Source organism: Neomonachus schauinslandi, chromosome 3, assembly GCF_002201575.2.
Source record: "Neomonachus schauinslandi chromosome 3, ASM220157v2, whole genome shotgun sequence".
Classification (NCBI taxonomy): domain Eukaryota; kingdom Metazoa; phylum Chordata; class Mammalia; order Carnivora; family Phocidae; genus Neomonachus; species Neomonachus schauinslandi.
This window is the reverse complement of record NC_058405.1, coordinates 162,608,592-162,623,939: the sequence shown is the minus strand read 5'-3', so window position 1 is coordinate 162,623,939 and position 15,348 is coordinate 162,608,592. Positions and strand designations below refer to the sequence as shown.

The window sequence follows — 15,348 nt, the reverse complement described above, 5'->3', positions numbered from 1 at the left end:
CAAAAACTGACATTGCTCTTGGAGATGTAAATTCACTGAAACTTTAGAAGAATGTTTATTTTTCTCCCAATGCCTTCAAAACAAAAATGAAGAATTCTGAACAAAATTACTGGGTAGATGGTTCTTGCTGGAATAAATCAGTAGGATAGAATTAAGAGACTAACTTCAAGATGTTTTCCCCAAAGTCTGAGGTACATAGTTTGAGGAGAAAAAGAAGGTGGCTGACACAGAAAGTGACCTCTATTCCTAGTCTGAATTCCTTGATAACCGTTAGCTTTTGCCAGATGACCCTTTTCAGAGACATTTTTCAAGTGACACTCATAGGCTACAGATGAACCCCATCACTTACAGACCAGCCTGTCCCATAGGATCCTGCAGGAGCAAGCAATTCAGATCCACCCACCATTCAAGAAAAAACCATATCCCCTTGTCTGAGCATCCACAGCTACAAAGAGCTATGTAAAAATAATTTAAAGGAAAGACAAACCAGATTTTTAAAGAAAGACACTAAGAGGATAAGTCATATAGTAGAAGCAACTCATAATCAGCAAGACGATGCATTTCAACCAGGTGAAGAACATACCAGTGAAAATACACATACCTAATTTCAGAGCAGAAGGGGTTACTTCAATTTCCCCACCAATTGGTTTAAATGCAGCCAACTGGGCAGCCACTTCTGTCTCAAAGGCATCTGGGCTCTGCCGACCTGCAGGGTTTCCACTGGGGCTCTCAATCTTGTGGAGTGGTTCTTGTTCATCAAACACAGCAATCAGCTACAAACAAATCCAACAACACTAATTACTTTGAATGGCATGCATATCACACAACACTGTATCTAGCTGATTGTGATCTTTCTTTGATTTTAAGGAAAATGGCCTCTGAAAACTTGTAACTTGGATGTTACTGTACCACAACTCTCAATGCAATATTATGTCTGTAAGGACTATGGCAGGATTTCCTTAATGGTTTATTTATTCTTGAAATAAAGAACCTATTTTGTCTAACTCTCTTGAAGGAAGGAAATGGCTGCCCCTTCCCACGTCACCTTTTCCAATATGCCGAAAAGGACTTCAGTATTTTTTTAAGAGGTTTCCAGAAATAAAAGTTGAATATGCAAAAGCTGAACAACAGATCTACAGGGTAAAAGAGGCCATTCCAGTCTCAGAGAGCTAAGATATTATAAAATCCACAATTACAGCTGTCCTTTTACACACAACCACAACAAATATATGTGCATATTTCCATACAATGTGTTCACTTTGTATGCACAGATATCCCCTTTTTATACATCCCTTTAATTTTGTTCTCTTCATTCATGATGCTATGTTGACTGGTTTAAGTCCAATGAACGTCAAGTCCAATGAAACTACACATGAGCACTTTTAACCAAATTATTCCCATCTTCATCTCAATTTTGTTTCATATGAGAACTGTTTCTTGTCCTTAATATAAAAACATTTAATTGTCCATTTCCAAGTCATTTTTCATAAAGGGCAAGATATAATAAAATACTCATTGCACAAACATTGCTGTACGAACAGCGAGGACAGTCCTGATGAAACTGTGTTTTTGGCCGGCAGACAGCACCACCATAGAGCGACTTCACATGCTGCTCATCAGGTGATGTGGAAAAGTCCAAGTGTGTGTGTAGTAGGCAGTGCGGGGATGCGACTGTCAACTCAACAAAGGAGAGTGTGCGTAAATCTGAAACCTGCTAGGAAATCTTTAGATATTTTTCATTCATTAAATAAAACAAACCTACTTATGATTCAAACATTTATTCAGGAAAGGCACTCAAAGGCCCATTCATAGGGGAATCTTGTTAGCAATAGTATTAATAACACAAATGCAGGAGTAATCAATCAAAACATCATAAATTCCAAGTTCAGTCTTTCAAAAGAAATGAATACAATTAGGGATATGCAAATTGACTATTCAAAAATAATTTTCATAATTGACTACTCATTTCCAGTACGGAGACTTCTTTAATTGGAAAATCCAACAATCCTCTTACCACAGGAAAGAAATGCTACTCCCAAGGCATTATTTTTAATTCTTGAAATTGAGCACATACATTTTCTATTTTTAATTGGCAGCACTGATGAATTGATTTGAGAGAAGACTTAAATAGATTAATAATGAAAGATTATTCTAGTATAAAAATAATCAGTAGATCTGTATCTTTCTAATCATCTGGTCAGAGTGAAGAGCTTAACACTTTAAATCTTGAAAAGGAAAATAAAATCAATTTTTAAAATGTGCTGGAAGTGTTATTTTCATCACTATTTTTGTGACATAATTATAATTTCAGTTTTGCATATTGGTAAATTCTAACACATCTTAGTAACATTTATTTTAATTGCCAATCGGCGAGGCAAAGTGGCTTATTATACTGGTTCTACAAACACTTTTGTGTAAGTTAAGACTAGTACCTTACTTTTCCTCTTGCTACATCCTTAACTGCTAATATATGTACTGTATATTTGCCTTATTGCCTTAAATACTGGGGAAAAGAGAAAAAAAAAACAGAATAGCAATCTAAGCATAATACAGAATCTTAAAACTGAAAACTCGTAAGTCATTACCTATGTTTGTTATATAAACCTTCCTCCTTAAGATACTTTACTGTTTTCCATACCTTCATATCCATACAGTTTATAGCATATGTTATAACAATGGTACACCTATTTATCAAATGAGAGAACACAACAGTTCAGAGATTTTGTTTCCCAAAGGGATATACTAAACAGTAATTGGTACGAGAATCTAGTCTTTTTAAATTTCCCACCCAGGGTTTCAGACCACAGTGTGACTGTTTTCCAAAATGAAAACTGTAAAAAGAGAGGCTATGTTGTCAAATATACATGGTTTTTCCATTAGGATGTTATGTCCTAATGAATACGGTAGACACAGAAAAGGCATTATATGACTCTTCACAAAGATGATGATAAGATGAACTGGAGCAGCCCCAAATTTCACGGTCTCCCACTCCCATAACTGACAGGAATTGTCACCAGAGAGTCTACTCTGGATGTGCAGATGAATGAATGAACGAATGAATGGGTCTCTATTCCTGGAAAGAAGAGGTTCAGTTCCTGAATCTGTGGTGCCCAGACGGAGTCGTTGGGTCCATCGGTGCTGGCTGCTGAGTGACTCACCATGGGCTTTTCATCTCAACGTCTACAACATGCACAGAACTTAGACTCGCTTCAACATCAACAATTTATTTAAACTGTATACATTGCAGGTGCTTATTAGCTAGATTACTTGACTCATGAGAACATCTACATTCCTGGGTAACAGAGTTCCCAGCATCAGAGATGCATTAATTAACATAAACCACTGTTCTAGTCCCTCAGTAGAAGGCATGCTGATTTCCAAAGCATCCAGTGCAGGCAAATGGCCTCTCCTCCCTGACCTTAAACCCATTACAAATTACCTTTCCCACAGAGATGAGATGGACATGAAAGAAGGAATTCTACTGAAAGTTTTCTGTTGTTAAGGTTTCACCTAGACTAAACTTCTAAGGCATACAGAAGATTTTTCACTGACATGGTAGGGCCCATACTAACCTAAATGCTACGCAAAATGCAAACAAGCAATATTTCATTTGGATGCCTTCCTCCTCTGCTGCTTTATCCATCTTCTGGTGACCTTTCTGTTCTCCTTCCATAGTGTCGGTATTCTCACGTCACCCAGCACAACACCGACATTTCCCAAAGACCCCATAATTCAAAATCTTTTCACACAGCCATTATTCCCAATCAAAAGTTCTGTCCGCACAAATCTCTGTCAGTATGTAGGCATCTTATCCCCAGAGAGACACAGGAAGGTTAGTCCACAAATACGCTATTCATTCTCCCACTCAAAACAAAAACAGAAACAAACAACCTTCTCAGGACCCCTACAGATACTATACCCATTTCTCAACTTTCCTTGAAAGCAAAATCTGAAAGAGCTGTCCACAGAGTAATTTCTAGTCTCTCTCCTCCCATTCTTTGCTGAGACCACACCAGTCAGGCTCTCACCCCTCCACTCCATAGAAACTGTTCTTATCAAGGTCAAAAACAATCTTCAGGTAGCTAAATCCCAAGCCACTTTTCTGGCTTGATTTAAGGACACAGTCGATCACTACCCTCTTCCTTAAATTATTTTCTTCACTTGCCTTCCCGGACATCTTCAACTCTCCGGGCCCTCCCTTAAATTTCCTTCTACTTATCCTCCTTGTCTCTAAAAATGTGAAATATGTCTAAATTTTTTTTGGACACCTCATTTGTCTCATGGCATACAGGGAAGTATATGCTGATAACTTCCAAACTTAAATCTTCAACCCAGAGCTGCTTCTTGAACTCCAGGATCATATGGTCCACTGTCTAAAGTAACATGTCAAAAGCTGAAAAACTGACCTTCCAAAGCTCCTTCCATAATCTTTTTACATCCCAATTAACGGCACCCCATTCTTCCAATTGCTCAGGCTAAAAACCTCCTATTAATCCTTGATGCCTTTTTCCTTCCCTTCCTCCCTCTCTCATCCACCCCCCACATAAGCAATTTGTCAACCAATCTCGAAATATAGTCAGAGTTTAACTGCTTCTCACCCCTCCACTCTCACCACTTTGGACCCCACTCCCAGTCTCTCCTGTGGATTATGGCAACAATTTCCTGTCTGGTCTCATTGTTTCTACCCATGCTCCCTTCCAATCCGTTCTCAACATAGCAGCCGGACTGACCCTACTAAAACACAAGGCAGGTCATATCTCTCCTCTGATCAGTTGCCTTCCCATGTCACTTACAGTGAAGCTCAAGTCCTTGCAATGGACTATCTGGTCATGGGCTCCCTGTGAAATTTCTGACCTCGTGTTCTGCGTGCATTCTCCCCTGTTCTCCAGATTCTATCCAGCTATGATTTCTTCTTCTTTGTTCTTGACTCAGTGTCTTTGCATTTGCTGTCCCCTCTGTCCCTTCGGCCCCTGATGCAGTCTTGCCCGAGACACGTACATGACTTGTTTCTCTATCTTTCCCAACTTTACTCAAACACCACACATCTGTGTTGCAACATCACTACCGCTTCCTACCTTCTCTTCCTTTTTCTTTGTAGCATTTATCACCCTATCAATGTTTCATCTTTTCTTGTTTGTCTTAGCTATCGTTGGTCTTCTCACAGTACTAGAATATAAGCTCCAAGAAAACAGTGATTTTTGTCTTTTTTATTGTATTCTCATCACCTAGAACAGTGCATATACATAGTAGGCCCTGAACATATATTTGTTGGAATGAGTAAAATGAGGCAAGAACAGATACTAACACCTAAGATAGCAGATCAAAGATATCTGGATTTTTTCATGTGTTTTCAGAATAAACATTCAAATTATTATTATTTTTTTTTAGAAATGAATGAGTATAAACAACCAATACATACCCATAAGATCCTCCAAGTGTCATTATCATTATTGCTGTTGTTTTGGTTTTGATATGGGGGAGAAATTCTTCATTTTTCTATTCAACACTGGGAGAAATTGCTTCTGCCACATCGAGCTCCAAAAATAGAGATTATGTGTGTTCTCTTTTCTTTTTCAGGCTCAGTTTTGAAAGGGAGAATCTGTTTCTTTGGTCTCTGAAGGAGCAGAAGTGTCACACTAGAGGTGTGTGGCAAATGGAGAGGGAGCAGGGTTAGAAGTCTGGCGCCAGGCACTCCCTTGCCCACTTTCCTCCAAGACGCCACTTGGATGTACCTGGTGTCAAGCTTCTAGATGTGTGCCCCAACGTAGCTTGAGAACAAATGTGAATAGACCTCCAGGGTAGTGGGGGCCTAGCCTGAGTTGGCATATCCCAAGCTCACAGTTGAAGGGCTCAGCTTTTACAAATTCATGTCTTATATTTTGCATTCTACCAGCTTTCTGTGCTTGTTTTAATACAAAAAGATTTTCTCTTTAATTGCCAGTAAAATCAAGGCACCAGGAAGAGGTACAACGTTTATCCATGTGTTTCGTACCTCTGTTTGAGAGGTCGAGGCAGAGTGTAATTCTCAGGAACACACTTAACTTCTAAATAGAATTTAGAAAAACATGGAAAAAGAAGCACATTAATGTAGCATGTCCAAATTATATTCAATAATTAGATCTCAGTTGTCCATGTGGATGGTGTTCCCAATTCAAAGATTAGGCACTGGTTTTGGTAACTGCAAGCGTCCTCTGCCCACCCCTGAAGGCATATGGAAAGAACATCTGAAATTAGGATTCTCTTAGAAAAAATATCACCCATAAACCTCACGTTAGAGAATATTTCCATCTTTTTCTCATACTTAGCTTGTAAAGGTTAAAATAATGAAAAAGTCAACAACAACAAAAAACTCAAAGATAAAAAGAAATAGAAGAACTTTGGATAATTTACAATATCCATGAAACCTGAGTAATAGACTTGATCAAAAGAGCCATGTGTTCTCTGCAATTTCACACCATCAACATCTCTTCAAGGACTCAGACCTGTTTTTATACTCAAACAGCGAGACTATATGATCAATATCACTAGTAAAGGTGTGTTTGCATGTGTGCACACGTGCGAGTGTGTGTGTGCATGCGCTGGGGGGTGAGTCAAGTGGAGGTAGAATGTTAATTTCCTTGATAATATCCCTAACATGCCTAAATGCTTAGCACAGAGCCTGGTACACAATGGAAGGTTAAATGTTAATTCCTTTTCCTACCATAGCTAACATTTTCTGGCTTCCAGACTAAATCCCACTTGACTTGTTTATCCATATTCTGCTTTTACTTTGTTGCTTCTCTTTAATCTCTTCATCACAGGATTGACAGAGGAACAGAGAAAGCACCAAGATCAAACACATCAAATAGGTAATTTTTGTTTTTCTTTTTTTTTCTTGCTCTTCATCACACAAGAACACACAACCCATTAGACGTGCAGTACTGCTCTTCCAGCTAGCAATACATGGGTTGTGCTGTCTATTTCCACCATAACTGGAAGCAATATACCAATGACTTCAGTTTCTACACTGACAAGTAAGTATTTTAATAATAAATGCCACCAAGTGCATTTATTGCAGAGTCCTTCAATATTCATGATGTGGTTTGCTCTGTTATCAACCTATAGCATTCTGTCAGTTTTATAGCCTGAGTTTTTATAATCTGATGCTATTATCTTTAGCCTACATAGAGAATAGAAAAGAATGATCCCAATGCTCATAGAATACAATTTATAAAAGTGTATTTTTTTGTATTAGTAATTACAGTAAGAAATATGTGGCTCTATTTTAATTACACGTCAAGTAAACTAATGTACTACTAAGAAAAGCTTATCTTCCATATTGAGTTCTTTGGGTTAAACTGTTGAATTTAACAACATATTGCTATTTTTACTGTTTCATCCATATTCCATATTACCAACAACTATCAAATAAAATTAAAAGACACAGGAAGAAAACCAGGATCCTACAAAATAAAATTGGAATCATTTGTCTCAAATCTTAATAAACACAATTAAATCTAAGTAAGACTATGAAATTACAACAATTTCACAAGTAGAGGAAAACACATTATCACCTTTGGGAAGAGAGTGAAACACTGCAGAATTTCATTTAAATGTATGCATCTGCTTGTAACTAAATAACAATTGGCTATGTGAGTTAATTTAATGCCACTTTAAACAAAGGTTTGAAAATAGGTGATCTTCCTTCATAGGATTTTGACAGCTAGCTAAAAGCATTTAATCCAGATTTTCAAAATTAGCATGCTCATGTTAGCATCTTCATCTGATGCAAGCATCAGATCCAGCATCCTCAGAGCAAGTATGTAACAGCTCTGATTCTCACAAAGTTCAATCGACATTCAGTAAATGAGATAAACCAATTTTCATTTCCTCTCCAAACTGAAAATCCATAATAGGGACCTTTACAAACTTTACAGATCTAAGCTTCATTCTAAAGAAAATAACATAATTTATTCAACTGTACTAAGAACCCTATTTATTCTCAGTGCTTTTTAAAGAGACAGCTGCCTACATTGCCTGTGATGACAAAAAAAAAATGCCTATTAAAAAACCACCAATATTTTGGCCAAAAGTACCTTTACCTCCTTTAATTATGCAGTAACTCACTAAGAAGCCAGGTATGCATTAAACACATTTATACTGAATCATATGTTTCCTGGGACTGACTGACGTTCAAGAGAATCTTGGGTTTGTTTTTGTTGCATTCTTGACTTTCCTTCATAGTCACAGCTCAGCATTTATGAAACAACCTTCACAATTGACACCTAATATACACAAGGAAAGCCTGAAGACACTTTCCTCTGTGCCCTTCACCATCCATAGCAGTGGTAGGGCAAAGAGCCCCAGGGAGGTCAGGTGGCAGCCACCAAGCCCTACTCCTAAAAAGGGCCCTCAGGGGCAGCAATGGGAAAAGCATACAGGTAAAGAAGCTGGAAGAAGTTTCAAGCATTCTGAGGTAACATGAATGTCAGAGATTATAAAAACTCAATATATCTGGTTTGTTAGTAATACTATTTTCACTGTCTCTAAATTATACAGATTAAAAATGGCGGACACGGGCGCCTGGGTGGCTCAGTTGGTTAAGCGACTGCCTTCGGCTCAGGTCATGATCCTGGAGTCCCAGGATCGGGTCCCGCATCGGGCTCCCTGCTCCACAGGGAGCCTGCTTCTCCCTCTGACCCTCCCCCCTCTCATGTGCTCTCTGTCTCTCTCATTCTCTCTGTCTCAGATAAATAAATAAAAAAAAAAAATCTTTAAAAATGGCGGACACACAAGAAAGTGAAAGATCCTCAAGGTTAAACCAGCTGATAAATTCTTAGAAATGATGCCAATCTGCTGAGTGGCTTTGCTTGCCATTTACCCATTGTATCACTGGACATTCCTCAGTTTTATCCATTTGCAAGGGCTTCAAAGGTCTTGGGAGAGTGTACCTTATCGGAAATGAAGGTAATGTTTTAAAATGCATGGACACACGTACACACAAATGGCTTTTTCTTCAAATTATTCTTAACTAAATCACACACACCCAGACTGCATTTTTGGAAGAGTATTCTTTTTTAAGGGAGTATAACTGACACTACGAAACATAAAATAGCACAGGGAAAATTAGTTTGTAAATTACAAAGCATACATATGTTGACAATGTCATAAGATTCATATAAGTACTATTTCACTGGCTCAGTTTTATTCTTACTTCCCTCCAGTTTCTATTCTCTATCCACAGCAAAGCTGTAATTGTCTCAGAAACATTCCTTTGGTAATTTCTTGGCCAAGGCCCAGCGCTACCACAGCCATCCATGAAGGCAGTAACTTACTGGAATCTAAGGTTGCTTTCTCTCTGCAGGGATTACTCCATTACAACAAAATGCCTCAGTGCCTCTGGCCAGGGCCTCACATCTCCACGGCAAAGGCCTCAATTTGCGTCTGGCTTCCAGTCCAGCCCCCCGATGTGTACCCCCAACACCACTGCTGAAGTGGGTTTTCCATCATACAATCTGGCATGGTCTTGCTCCAACTTAAAATTCTTTATTATATATTATCATGGCTTCCAAAACGTAGTTCAAGTCCCCCATATGAGGTCTTCCACCAGGCTCTCTGGTGTTCCCACAAAACTGTCCATGTCTCCATCATTACCTGTCACATAGCCCAAAGATCTTGATTTACTTGCCTCTATAACTGTAAGCTACTTAAAACAACAACAACAAAAAAACAAAACTGGAAGCTATTTGAAACCATGAGTCACATAACTAAAAAATGCTTTTAACAAATAATTACGCAGCCCTCATTATGTACCAGGCACTGTTGTAAATGCTTACATATTCTATTTCATACTCATAAGAAACCTTATGAAAAAAGCGGTATTAGCCCCGCATTACAGAGGAGAGAATTCAAGTACAGCCTGACTTTGTTATTTTTTTAAAGATTTATCTTAAGTAATCTCTACACCCAATGTGGGGCTCAAACTCATGACCCTGAGATCAAGAGTTGTATGCTGTACCGACTGAGCCAGCCAGATGCCCCTTCAAGTACAACCTGACTTTATATTGCAAGCTCCTAGTGGGTACTTGGCACAGGGAAAGGGTTAAGGTAAATGAGTAATTTAAGTCCTCTGATCTACCCCAGAGGAAAAGCAAAGCCTCTGTTATGTGGATGTCTACACTTTTAAGGCGGACACCATCTCCCCAAGTCCTGATTTTTCCATCCAATTAAGAATAAAGGTAACATCCCTTACCATGTATTCTCCTACAGAGGACAGAATAGCTCCTGCCCATCCTCGAGGCTCAATGTAAAATTATATTTTACAATTTTTCCATCGAAAATCCACTTAGTTAATTATGCTCTCAACCCCGTTTGCTGGTGGACTGCAGTTAAGTACTTGGTTTTCTTCCAGAGGAAACCTTCTGAAATTATAAAACTAATTTGTGCATTAACATACTTAGTTTCTTTTTTTTTTTAAGATTTTATTTATTTATTTGAGAGAGAATGAGAGAGAGCACATGAGAGGGGGGAGGGTCAGAGGGAGAAGCAGGCTCCTCGCTGAGCGGGGAGCCCGATGCGGGACTCGATCCAGGGACTCCAGGATCACGACCTGAGCCGAAGGCAGTCGCTTAACCAACTGAGCCACCCAGGCGCCCAACATACTTAGTTTCGAAACAAACACGCCCATACAATGAGTTCCACTACATTTGATGCCTAGAAGAACCCCACTTATTTGTACTAATGACTGCAATCCAGGGTGTGTTGCTTAATTTCGTGGATTAATGAGTAAGCAATCAAACGTGATTTTAAGTCATGAATATAACAAACATACTATTCATTTATTTTGACAAGTATTTGAATTTATGAGACTTGGCTACAAATAGAACAGTCTATTTGGTAAAAGAAAAAAAAAAAGAAACCTTTCTGCTTTTAAGACAACTCAACAGCTCTCAGATAAAAAGCCTCCACAGAGAATAATGACAAAGCCACCACCTTCTAAAGACAGATAAAGAATTGATAGGTTGATAGAAAAAACAATGAGGTCTTAACGAGATCATTACGAGTTTCAAAAAGAGAGTGTCTGTTGCATGCGCTTGAGCAGTGCGCCCTACCTTTGGGGGTTGCAAACCACACAGAGCCCCCTAACTAAAATAGGGCAGTGCTGGCCTGAGGCAGGTGTCCCCTTGCCTGTCACCCTGCTGGCCTAAAACATAAGTTTCGACAGCTTCATGTGTCCCTGAGGTTGCCTCCCGTTCCGGGCCTAAGATCCCGCAAGGCCAGGTAAAGTGATGAGTGGACAACAAATACGAGGAAGTTTCAACTCCCTGAAAAGTAGCTGGTGATTAATTGGTACTACATTTCATCGGACTGGTAAGGGAACGGACTCTTTAGCAAATTGGCCTGAGCACCGGCTGACTGACCTCATGACAGGTCCAATGATGTTCCACTTTCTCCAGCATTTCATGACAGCTGAGCAACTGGGGGGGACTATGCAAAGGTCAGTGTGCAGCCTATTGAGGGCTGAGGAAGCACTTCTCTTAAATATTCCATTTAGATTCAGATCTTCCTTGTCATGGGTGACAAGGCTTTGAAGCCGAGATTTTAAAAAAATTAACACTGTAATTGCAGGTGGGTTTAGCGGCTGAACTCCTTCCCTCTGTGTGGTAGAGCTAACCTTTTCCTTTAGTTTCTAATTGCTCTGTATCTCTTTAACTAGTGATAATGTGGCTAACCCTGCTGGGATGGGTGTTGACTTTGGGAGCATCTAAATGTCAAGATTTGTAATTATGATTATGGGTGTATTAAACTCACATAGAATGATGCCTCACTAATTGGGGCCTGAAGACAAGAAGCCTGGGGTCCTTGGTCCTTGCTCCCTGCTCACAGTCACAGGAGGTGTGTTACCTCTTCCGGGAGTACTTGCATTTTGGGTCTTGCCTCTAACTGTAGAAAGATGGTCTTTGAGAGTCTGCCGCAAATGTCTATTTCACACAAAAGGCCTTCTTCCTAAACCATCTAAAATATATTCTGTAGGCATAAAAACTATGATTTATTTCTAAGTCAAGAAATGAAACACACTGAGCATACTTATGGCAAAAAAAAAAAAAAAATGGAACACAAGTTTTGAAATTAGGATTGGACCCAAAAATCCAGGTTGTTAAGACCATCAGCAATCTTGGGTTTCAAAAGTCATTCTTCGCACTAATACTCTCAAATGCAATGGCCACTTCTGCACTTTGCTACTTTAGGTTTTTATGTTTTTCAGGTAAAAAAGTGTGGAGGCAAGAATATGTAGGGATCGCAATCTCCCCCAGTTCCCTCTGATGTGTGTGTGTGTGTGTGTGTGTGTGTGTGTGTGTGTGTGTGATGGGAAGAGAAAACTTCAAACTTCAAAAGGATGTCATTAGAGAGATTTCTGAAGACACGCAGGAGAAAAGAGGACATACAAGATCATCTAAAATCCCAGAAAACTCCTGTTACAGTGTTGGTGTTTTGGGTCCAATCTTCTCTTCTATGGATCTACATATATATCTCAACATTACTTGAACCATACATAACACTGGTGTTCTGATATTTACACTTAGGATTTTCTTGTGTGCAATTTTCTCTGATTTTAATCTGCAAAAATGAAGAAAACTCATGACTGAATAATATTTCATAACATAATTAGTCATATCATAAATAATTTAGCCATTCTGCCATTTGGGACACATGAAAATGAAGGTTATCTGTGCAAAGTAGTATCATTTTTTCAATCATTGCTAATTTTGCAGACAATATTATATTCTTTTTTAAAGGTCAATTATTTGATTAATAGTGATATTGAAAATAATTCCATAAGCCATTTTTATTTCTTCAGTGCATGGTCTGTTCATACCCTTTACCTTTCTGTTCCATTTTGCTTTTAGTGTTTCTTACCAGCATGTATAAACTCTTTTTAAGTATATTGTTTTTCTACCTTTGCAAAATGTTTGACAGTTTACCTCTCATTTTTGTTTATGATGTAAAATTTTTCATTGCATGGTATTCCATTCATTTAAAACCCTCTATTAAATCTTCAAAGGACCCTTATAAATAGGTACTCACCTGGAACCAGTAATATTTTATGATGGACAAGTAGTAAAACAATGTTGGTTTCATTTAATTTACTATTTTGATAGTCCCATAAGAGAGAGCAGGTGGGAAATGTTTTGATTGATAGGCATTTGGTTTTTAAATCATACATTCATATTCTAAACAAATACAGATGAACACAGTTATTACAATAAAGCAATAAAAAATAAAATTTTAATATTTCACTGATTTCATAATCCAAGTGTCTAACTCATTATTTTCTGCAAATTTTTTATGCTGAATTCCACAGTCAATTCATTATTAAAATGGAAAAAAATATGTTCCTACAATTGTTTCAAAAACTTTCAAGTGCTTGAAGACTTTAAGATTCCCTCATTGTTTTTTTTGTCCCCCAGACAAGACCAACTTTTAGTGTTATTTTTTAATGTTTCTTCTATACCCCCTACTATCCTGTCATCAATCATGTCTGTTCTTTCCTGTAAACTCTCCTGGCTCCTCATATTGCCAAGGATTAAAAACTCTAGAAAGGGCCCGACTACTGGGAGTGATGGGTAAAAACTCTATGTGTGTCCTTAACTCTTACCTAAGTCTTTTCATTTACTTAACAGCATGGTTCTCAGCCAACCTACCGTCCCAATGACTACTGGGTTTCTAGCCACACTGCTCTATCTTACCAAAATGATTCTGCTTATATTCTATCCTCCAACCTACTATGCTAATTAATCATACTTTCATGTAAATTTCAGAGTTATTGACATTGATTTCATACACAACATGTAAGTAACATATAGGGAACTTCTTAAAGAACTGGGAAACATGTGGGCGCCTGGGTGGCTCAGTTGGTTAAGCGACTGCCTTCAGCTCAGGTCATGATCCTGGAGTCCTGGGATCGAGTCCCGCATCGGGCTCCCTGCTCAGCAGGGAGTCTGCTTCTCCCTCTGACCCTCCCCACTCTCATGCTCTCTCTATCTCATTCTCTCTCTCAAATAAATAAATAAAATCTTTAAAAAAAATTTTTTTTAAATAAAAAAAAAAGAACTGGGAAACATGAATTCTTTCAGAAAGCTAATCTAGTAAATAAATATGTAATGGTCTGTTTATAAATACATAAAATCAACTCAAAGAAATACACCCAGGGCAATACTTAATTCACTATATAAGCAGGCAAAAGAAGTGATATGTCAATAAGATAGTAACGAAAGTCAGGAAAATGGAGTCAGAGGTGATCATGCTAGCAAGCCATTTCAAGTTTTATCCAGTTGAAGAGACCTACTGCATTAAGGAAAAAACCTGAAGCCCCGCTAACAGTGAAATGGGTGACCCATCGGGGATTATAGTGTAGTATCATTAAACTCATTAATCTAGGCCCAGGTACACAACTTCTGAGGCGCGGTGCAAAGTGAAACTATAGAGCCCTTGTTCAAAAATTAAGAACTGCAATATGGTGATAGCAGAATACTGAACCAAACATGGGGTGCTTAGGAACATGGGACCCTGAGCAACTGTGCAGGTCACATGCCCATGAAGCTGACCCTGCTTGAATCATGTGACTTCCTGAACTTATTCTGGTTTCATGTCCCCCAAGTAACCTGATTGTGACTTGACTTCCCACATCAATCACTCAATAGGGAAAAGATATGTTGGCTGGCAGATGTTCAATATCTAGTCCCCTTTGCAGATGTTCTACATCTGCTTATAGTCCTGGTGAACTTTATTAGCTAGAATCAGAATTCTTGAGGCAAATCAATCCATAGCAATGAGACGGCATAGTTTTTAGAACTACAGAGCTTGAAACCTGTATTGTGGTTAAAAACTAGTTTCACTTACATGGTGTCTAGTGAGAGCTCTTCTGTAAATTCCCTAATCTTTGAGGACCCTCCCATTTGAACTGGTACCTCATATTTATTCACTGAAATCACAGTACTGCTTAGAAGACAGCTTAAATCAAAGGAAAATGCTGGGTTTGTTTTTTTTTTTCACTGAAATGCAAAAGAATACTATAATTATGTAATGCGACAAATATTACTACAACAGTAATCATATTACCACATCTAAATGTGTCAAAGTAACACACTGTACACCTTAAATTTATACAGTGTTACAAATCAAATTTATTCAATACACATAAATAATGCAAAATAATTACAGAACAGATTATTTTCCCTTGATTCCTGGTTGTCTCTGTTTCTATCCTAGGCCTCACAAGGCCTTCCGCAAGTGGCCTGAGACCAAATCCAGCCTCATGTCTCTGTATTCACTCATCTATGCTCTTCACTGCCTCCCCTCCGTGCCCCC

At 38.5% G+C, this 15,348-nt stretch overlaps 1 protein-coding gene across 4 annotated transcripts in view; it reads right to left on the bottom strand.

Moving 5' to 3' along the window:
* The window catches only part of PARD3B (par-3 family cell polarity regulator beta), a 996,466-nt gene that overhangs the window by 591,957 nt on the left and 389,161 nt on the right, over window positions 1-15,348 (bottom strand). For all 4 annotated transcript variants that reach the window (XM_044913701.1, XM_044913703.1, XM_021703002.2 and 1 more), the window contains exon 3: window positions 602-773. In XM_044913701.1, the coding sequence (XP_044769636.1) occupies window positions 602-773 (172 nt within the window). The remainder of the gene's footprint in view (window positions 1-601; window positions 774-15,348) is intronic.